Source organism: Ochotona curzoniae, unplaced genomic scaffold (genome assembly GCF_017591425.1).
Source record: "Ochotona curzoniae isolate NIBS_2020 unplaced genomic scaffold, NIBS_Ocur_1.0 contig_3819, whole genome shotgun sequence".
NCBI classification, from domain to species: Eukaryota; Metazoa; Chordata; class Mammalia; order Lagomorpha; family Ochotonidae; genus Ochotona; species Ochotona curzoniae.
In genome coordinates this window covers 11293304-11302296 of record NW_024466004.1, presented here as the reverse complement: position 1 = coordinate 11302296, position 8993 = coordinate 11293304, and the positions used below count along the sequence as shown (strand labels likewise).

General features: G+C 41.9%; 1 protein-coding gene across 1 annotated transcript; it reads right to left on the bottom strand.

Annotated features, from left to right (window-relative positions):
* Positions 1-242: 242 nt before the first annotated feature.
* On the bottom strand, positions 243-6888 carry ANKRD66 (ankyrin repeat domain 66). Its single transcript, XM_040983099.1, has 3 exons — positions 6726-6888; positions 4597-4825; positions 243-441 (listed from the first exon to the last, which is right to left on the bottom strand). Exons 1-3 carry the CDS (start codon positions 6886-6888, stop codon positions 243-245), a joined length of 591 nt encoding a protein of 196 aa, XP_040839033.1.
* Positions 6889-8993: the final 2105 nt, after the last annotated feature.

Genomic DNA, 8993 nt, shown 5'->3' with positions numbered 1-8993 from the left:
TGAGTTGAGGATGGGAGAGTATTGTCAGAAGATGATGGCAATGCAAGTCATCCAGGATGAAATGCAAGCACCAGCAGTCATCCTGGGAACCATTCTTTTTGACAACAGCCAGCAGCAGAGGGCAAGACCAGGCAGCGCTTTGAAACCACGTTGCGGATTTGGCGGCAGGAGACTGCTGAGAAAAGGCAGTACCACACAAACAGTGCCTTCCAGAAAATCTCTAGCCCCACCGGTGGGGCACCTTACACTCTTTTCTCCCAGGGCTTGCTGAGCCTGAGAGGGCCCCGGCTTTTCTTCTCCTGTTTCCTAGTGTTCTGATTCCGAGAAGGAAGACTCAGCTCCAGTTCCCTTTTCTTGGCGTCCCAGTCTGGGTCCCGGTCCTCCAGCAGCAGCCCCTTCTGGCGGGCGGCGAGGCGGTAGTCCTTGCACTCGGGCTCGGCCCTGGAAAAATGGAGAGGGATTCTGAGCAACACAGACAGCGTTTCCGGGAGGCTGCGCGTGCGGGCTTTGGAACGGGTGCTGGTGTCTGCTTAGTCTCCTGCGCTCTTTACCTCTGCACGCTGTGCGCGCCCCCCGGAATCCCCATGAGAAAGCAGGGACTCCCTGTGCACATTTCCAAAGGGTACATTCAGAGGAGCTGCAGACACTGCGAGCAACGCTGTGAGGTCACCCGGTTTTACTAGGCTTAAAGGCTTAGGTGGCAGAAGGTGCTGCTTGTTGTTACACTATAACTTGGTGTCATTGGAAGACTGTTTTCTTTCATTCACTTTTAATTATATTTTTTCCCTAATAACGGTAATATATGTTCTCTATAAAATTTAAAAGTGCAGAAACTATAAGGAAGAAAATTAAAAATCTCTCATAATCACATTGGAATGGAGTGATAATATAAAACTGGGTAGTCACAGTTGGATGATGGACGAGGCATAGAGGGACTCCAAGACAGATCAATAGATCGTCAGGCACACATGAACATTGGGAAGCCCTGGGATGTATGGTTTTGCACATGAGGCCGAAGATGAGGATCCAACTTGCTTAAACACAACCGCGAAAGCCCCTACACAGAAAACTCAATCCAGGGTGGAAAAATAGAATCTCAGAGGGCAGATGGTGACGCAGGAAACGAGCACACTATGTGCCAGCTGAGCCACACAGTACGGACCACTCAGAGGATAGTGAGGCTGCCCTCACTGGCCATAAACCCACTCCAGCTCACCGGGATCTTACGGTCTTCTGACGACAGAGCAGGGTCTGTCCTCTGCCCCTTCAGTCTGGGGTTAGTGCATTTTACGCACAAAAGTTCATCTTCATGCCAGACGGGAACTTCCTGGTGTGCAGCCCTGGATCTGATTTTTCCAGATACTCTTTATGCCCAGCCTAATGCCATGCACACAGTAGGACCCCAAAATGCTTGTTGGATGCAAGTATTAAACTGAATTAGAAGTTCAATTGTTTCACAATAGAGCCTAGGATATTCTAAAAATGATCAAATAATGTCTAACTTTTTTTTCCAGTTCTCTAATGATTTTTTTTTTTTTTTTTTTGCTCATCATTCTAGCTCAGAAATTCACCTCTCCACCATATGAACTATTATGAAACTGGGTAAATGACTGCCTAAACTGGAGTTGAAATACCTTAATCCCACATGCTCAGCACCACTGCCCCTCCTCCAGTACTTGAGAAAGTGTGCTAACACATCTATTTCAGCATGTCAATCCTCCAAAGAGTTCACATTCACACTCATGTGCTTGCTTGACTTGTGACAGGGACCCATCCTCACCCTGACCTCATCCTCCACTCTTCCCTACCCTGAGTGCTTGACTTAGCCGGGCCGCTCATCCTTTGCCTTCCTCGTGCAGACGCACAGCCTGTGCACATATTACTACAAAGCAATATTTTTCCTCTCTTCTCCATAAACAAGCTGTTATCTTTCTTTCAGGATTCAGATGGAAACCCCTTTTTCTCCAGGATTTCTTCGCTCTAGCTTCTGTCAGAAGGGAGATCCTAGGGGAAAATGCTGACCAGTGCTTGATGACTCACAAACCATGTGATTGGCCTTTGTTTTTTTTGTGTGCTCACATTGTCTGCTCACTCTTCCAGGCAATAGCATGCCTCGCTGTTTGAAAACAGTTGTGCTGGGGCCATATGTCACATTCATCCATCCAGTGTTTATGAGGGAGGGCCCTGCAATTACTTGGGAAAAAAATCAGTAGACAAGAACCAAGGACTGCACCCTGTGGGATTTAGTATATAAAAGGCATACAAAGATAATGAGATTTTTTTTTCATATAAAAATTCTGAGAAATGATCAGAGAGTTAGGAAAAAAAAATTACAGAAAAGAGTAGCACCAGAGAAAGCAATGAACAGTCCCAGAACCATAAAAGCGCTGAATTAGGTGGAGGGAAGATTGCATTGAGAAGATGCCATTGGCTTAGGAAACAGGAATGGCTTAACACCATAAACTAGTGAGAAGACATTTAGTACGAGGATGAGAAGACATTTGCAGAGTACATAAGAGGTGAGAAAATTCATCCAAAGGTGTTGATTAACTTCCAGTTGGTTTAGCAGGGTTGGGAAGAGGAAGGGAAAAAAAGGGAGAGGGATTTCTATGTTTTTGCTTATTTACTTAATAAGATCTATTAGAGAACATCTGAAGGCCAAAAACGAACATGATGAGAAGGAGTTCAAATACAGCATAGTACAAAAACCATGATTATGTAGAACACAAAGATTGTCTTTAAGGTCTATGTGGTGGGGTGACACGTTTCACAGGAGAAAGGCAGAAGCCAAAAAGGAACTGAGGTGATGGCTACAAAGCAGACAGGTGATGAGATTGAAAACTGGCCCCCAAAGGTTCAATGCTGTCTCTGAAGTAGAAAGTGTACCTCTGGGAGGCAAGTTGACATGTAACAGGGATATGGATTGGTCCGAGAGTGAAGTGGGCAGCAAGAGATGGCCACGCTCCTCTGAGGCCTGAGCCTCAGGTGGAAATCCTAAAACGGATGATTCCCACTTATTGGTGGAATTTTCTCAGTGAACAGAGAGATGTTCATCCAAAGATGGAAATTCTGAGATTTGTACTCCAGAAAGGCAAAGAATTTGAAATTCATGCAAAGGGAATAGAAGTAATATATTGTGGCATCCAGATGGCAAGCGGAATGAATGAAATCTGTGACTGATGGTAGATTGGAAGATAAAGAAGTTAAGTAAAAAAGGATCATAATGTAGTTCAGAGACTTGCGCGGTGTTAAAGAAGCTGATAAAGAGAAGGGAACTATGTCAACATAGTGGCATGTCCGAGAAGGTTGTTTGATGGTGCTGAGATCCTCCACGCATGGGAGTTGTTGAGTCCTGGGAGAAGAGAGTCTGTGTGGCACGATTCAAGGATCTGTATCTGTACTCTCCAAATCAACTCCACTGTGCTTTTGAATATGTTTAAAATCAAGCATCTCTCCTCTAAGCAGGCTGGGCATTGGGTACAATGGTCAAGACGTGGTATAGGGCACCTATTTCCCATATGGTTGTGCCCTGGTTTGAGTCCCAGTTTGGCTTCTGCTTTAACAACCTGCTTAGTTCGGGGCACCCTGGGAGGAAGCAGGTGATGGCTCCAGTGCTCAAGTCCCTGCCACTTTTGTGTGAGATGTGCACTGAGTCTCTGATTCCTGGCGTAAGCCTGACCCATACTGGCTGTTGTGGGAGATGAGGGAGTGAAGGAGTGGATGGAATGTTTCTCTGTATCTGTCTGTCTTTCAAACTGAAGGAGAACACATTTAGAAAAGAAACATATGTTTATTTAAAAAAAATGAGTCCCCTGGTTTACCTCTACAGATAACTAATCTTGTCTTAAGTGGAGGTTTTACCAGGTTAACTATTTTTCAGTAATATTTCCAAGCATTTCATTGTTGTCACCCACCTTCTCATCCACTGCCACCACAGATTTGTTCACCCTCTCATTGTGGTTTCCAAGCAATGTTGTCATTACTATGCCTGGTATGAATTGCATGTTGTCCCAATCAAACTATAAATTCTTAAACATTGTTTCTATTTCTCTCAGAGTTGTAATTGTTACGTACATAATTGGTCCTTAGTTGTGTCTGAATGCTTGGATAGTGAAAAAGAAATTAACACATGTTCAACAAGCTTTAATGTTGTAACTTTTTATGCCTGGGGAATGCACAGCTAAACAGAGAAATGTTAAAAGATATAAGGATAGAATGGAAATCAAACTCACCTGCTTTAGTTTAGATATGAGGAAACCAAGAGCCAGGAAGGTGACTTAACTTGGACAAGTTACATGGCTCATTCCTTTCAGAAGACTGCATGTTGTCATGGGTCCTGTACCACATCCTACCTTCAAACTTAACGTCCCAATTCACTTATCTGAGGCAATTATTGTTTAAATCGTTTTTGCCCAAACCCAATCATTTCAATAAATATTTAAAAATTATAAATTGATTTAAAATAAAAAATCAATAGAAGCAACAGTTTACTGTATTTTCTTTTATAATTGACATGAGACCTTTGAGATGGCAAAGATCTTGGTCCTAAGTTCTGGCTCAATGCCCTCTCTCCAGCTGGAAGCAAAACTGACTTACTTCTCCAGGAATGCCACACAGGCTTTCTGCCCATAGATCTGTGCGATCCTTCTTGGGGTGTCTCCAAAGAAATCGGGAGCATCGATGGCGGCGTGCAGGGCGTGCAGAGTTTTCAGTACATTCAGATGGCCTGACTCAGCTGCAAAGTGAGCTGGGGTCCAGCCCACATCTGTCACCAGGCAGGGTCTGGCTCCATATTCTAGCAGGATGTGCATTACCTCCATTTGCCCTTAGAGACACCAGGAAGAAATAGAATGAAGTTGAGATGAAAGTGCCGCTGGTGGCCTGAGACAGCAGCAATATAGATAGCACACCAAGAGGAAAGATATTTGTCATCACGACATTTATCATCATTCCCTCCTTTCTTCTCCCTCTTCTGACCAGGGACTTGGTGCCCTACCCTCACCAAATGAACCTTATCACACCTGGTACCTGAACATTCCAAGGACTCCTTACACTTTTTCCAGGATGTAGCTCCTTCCTTTCCAATTATGCTTGGTCTTGAACCTGATGCTGATGGCTCAATTGGCTAATCCTCATCTTGCAAGTGCCAGGATCCCATATGGGTGCCAGTTCATGTCCCAGAAGCTCTACTTTATATCCAGCTCCCCGCTTATGGCCTAGGGAAGCAGTGGAGGATGGCACAAGGCCTTGGGATCCTGCAGCCACCAGAGAGACCCAGAAGAAGACCCTGGCTCCTGACATAGGATCAGCTCAGCTCTGGCTGTTGCAGCCATTTGGGGAATGAAACAGCCCATTTGGGGAGTGAACCAGCAAATGGAAGATCTTTCTGTCTCTCTTTCTCTCTGTAAATCTGCCTTAAGAAAAGAAAAAAGCAATTATGCTTGGCCTTGCCTGGAATTCTTGCTTTCTCCCAAATAATAGAGTAGCTGTGCATGGTAAGATTTACCCTATTTTCAGTCATCTCAATGTGATTTCCTAGAACCAACATGTCAAATTTCACTTGTAATTATAACTAACACAGCATAAGAAAACAAGTCTTATAATCACATAGATGTGGGTTCATATCCTGGAAACACCGTTTGCTAACATGTGACATCTTGGATAAGAAACAAATGTGTGAGACCCAATATCTTCCTTTAACATTTGAGATAATTCTCCTTGCCACACCGAATTCTTGTGGACTTCAGGTGAAATAACAAAGACAGTTTTGAAGCACACAGCACATAGAAAATACTCAGTAAAAGATGGCTTACTACCCATCTGTGAATTCACTTCTCATATGTCCAAAAATAGCCAGGCTTAGGCTTATGTACTTGTGCCATCACCTGTTGCCTCCCAGGGTGTCTGTTAGCAGGAAGCTTAGAATTGACAATAGAGCCAGGACTAGAACTGAGGCATTCTGCATGTAACACAGGTGTACCAAGAAGTGCCTTAATGGCTGAATCAGGTTTCATCCACAAGAACTAATACTGAGAGCAGACTATACACTAGGCATCTACATCCAATATGTTACTGCATGCCCACCACAGAACTCCAAGATACTGTTATCATTTGTGTAATATAGATGAATAGAGATATCTTGGTTCATGATGTGCTTAACATGCTACAAGTGGCAAATAGTACTGAATTGAAATTTTCCACCTGGGAACTGGTGTTGTGGCCTAATGGAGGAAGATACCGCATGCAATGCAGGCATCCCATATGACTGCTAGTTTGTGTCCTGGCTGCTCTGCTTCCAATCCAGCTCCTTGCCAATGGTCTGGGAAAAGAAGAGGAAGTTATCCCAGGTCCATCATCCCCTGCCCCAAGTGGGAGAATATCCCAAGTGGGAAACCTGGAAGAAGCTCATGGCTCCTGGATTCAGGTTAGCATAGCATGGACATTGTGACCATCTGGGGAGTGAATCAGTGTATAGAAGATCTCTCTGGAACATGTGTGTGTGTGTGTGTGTGTGTGTGTGTGTGTGTGTGTGCATGTATTCCTCTCTCTCTGAAACTCTGACTTCGAAATAACTCAATAATTTTTTTTTAAATAAGAGAAATATTTTACTTGACTCTGGAAAAAATGTCCTTGTTTCTCCTTCTGTGCACACTGTACTGACTGTGTCCTCACATAATAAACGTTGGACTCAAAAGCACAGCTCCCTCTAAACATCACCCACTTACCTTTGATTGCAGCCCAGTGCAGTGGAGTCCGATCATTCCAGTCTATATCCTTGTAGTTTGGATCACAAAGACCCTTCTTCAAAATCTTGTTCACTAAGTGATAGTCCCCTGCAGCCACAGCTTGGTGGAGCTTTGTCATGTCCAACATTTTGTTCAATTCCATGGCAGACAGCAGCTGTGGAGAACACATGCATCTAGAAAATTCTATATGACCTTTTATTATTAGTGAGTCTATAAACTTCTGAATCACTGATTTTTTTTCCTATTTCATTAATTTGCATCTAGTATTGCCTTAGCATGTGTTCTGCTAACTGTACACAAGGATCTTGGCTAATATAATTAGTGCTTGCCAGTTCCATACCCAATAATTATTCATGCATGGCTCCCACTAAGTATAGAAGTACACCGTCTGCTCAGATTCTGGCACTCTACTCTCTGACCTCAAATGACCTTCCAGTGCTGGTTAGTACTTCTACCTCAAAATTCTGGTAATGTTGCCTTAAGTGTGTTTCACTTTATATTTCTCATCTGTAGAATGGATATTAACAGCCAGCGTCATTGTAAAGATATAAGATAATCCATAAGAAACCTTTACACTAGATGCAAAACAGAGGTTCCATGGAAATTAAACATGATTGCCACTATCCCAACTGGGAGACATCCTTAATGCAAACATGTAAGTAAAAATTCCAAACATTGCCTTTAGTGGCTCTACTTTATAGAGACTTAGGAGTTCCTGGATCACTTTCGGGGATCTATGAAGTCAAAACTATTTTCATAGCACTATTAACAATTTATTGACCTTGCTCATCGTGTTGACAATTCTGAAATCTCAAGGTGATGATTTTGAAAACTGCTGGTCCCACAGAAAGAAGAAAGCAGTGACATTAAATTGAATTAGTAATCATGATTTTCACCATACATAGTTAACAATGAACCTAGTTTCATATAAACACTTTTGATAAGCTGCTTAGGTTATAATTAACTAACTAAACTCTTTCTTTTTAATTACATGGACTAAACAATGTGATTTGAAACTACTGTATAATGAAATATGTCAATATTTAGAACAGCTTCCTCACCATATAGATCAATATTTTCCATAGGATACATGTAGGATATTATAAAATCATGCATGAATACAGGGATGCATTTCAGACAGAGCAATAGATGTTAATAACACAGAATATGGAAAACATACAGATAATCATTTTAGATTTCACATTGTAACTAACCTTGAATATACTACTATTTGCCAGGTTTAGTGTAAAATCAAAGAAAAACATCCATAATTATATAAAAAGAATAATAAAATACTTCTCCATTTTCCAACTTCATCTGTGCCTGCAGCTAGATTTTGTCTTTCAATTGAGACAACATACTAAATATGAAACACCAAAATGAATGTGGAAGATATGGAAGCCAAATGTATTCCATTAAGCTAGATGTTAAAAATAGTGGGGAGAAAATTACAATGTAATGCCACTCATCATTGTTTTGAAAATATGGCTATTTTTCATAGAAATATTATCTTTGTTATTATGTAATAGATGTGTTACAGTTTCTGCAAATGCATTAATAAATATTTTAATTTCTTTCTGTTTTAATATCTAATAGAATAAATGTTGATAACTCCAACTCAAAAAAAAAAAGATTGCTAGGGTTTCTAACAAAATACAAGTGTATAGAAGAGTCTTAGGTCAAAAAGTTTGAGAAGCACAGATAGAAACAAGAAAGAAACTGAGACAGAAAACAAAGAGCAGAGAGCCTCTTGGGATGTGACCATTGGGAATGTTCTTTTGATTTCAAGAAGTGGCTGGAGTTGACTTCACAAACTGTGACTAACCTCACCTGGGAATTCATAGAAATGTTAAGTTCTTAAGGTCCCTGAGACTTGCTAAATCTGAACTCTGGAAGGGCCATAGCAACCTTTGGTACAGTAAGGCCTCCAGATGAGTCTGATGCACATTCAGAAGTGAATACCCATGACTGTGGACACAGAGTAAATATAACTAAAATGCAAGGCCCTGTGTATCCAGGGAACAGACAAAAAGCTGAGTCACCAAGACTGGGAAGTGAAAGCGACTTTTCTATGAAAGTGCCCTATGCTGTGTCTGGAAGGGACAAGTAAGAGTCATTCTAGCAAGTGACAGGGTGAAGGATCCCACCATAGGCACAGCAAGTCTGTGGTCCAGAGGCATATACTGAAAAGAGCTCTAATTGGCAGGCCAAAGGTTAAAGGTTTCTCTACAGGCCAAATAGTAACTA

Bases quoted from the DNA above. Each gene is read 5' to 3' on its own strand.
- ANKRD66 (XM_040983099.1), bottom strand. From the start codon at position 6,888: ATGGAATTGAACAAAATGTTGGACATGACAAAGCTCCACCAAGCTGTG. The intron at 4,826-6,725 runs GTAAGTGGGTGA...GGTGTCTCTAAG, and splicing joins GCACTGGGCTGCAATCAAAG to GGCAAATGGAGGTAATGCAC. The intron at 442-4,596 runs GTAAGTCAGTTT...CCATTTTTCCAG, and splicing joins TGTGTGGCATTCCTGGAGAA to GGCCGAGCCCGAGTGCAAGG.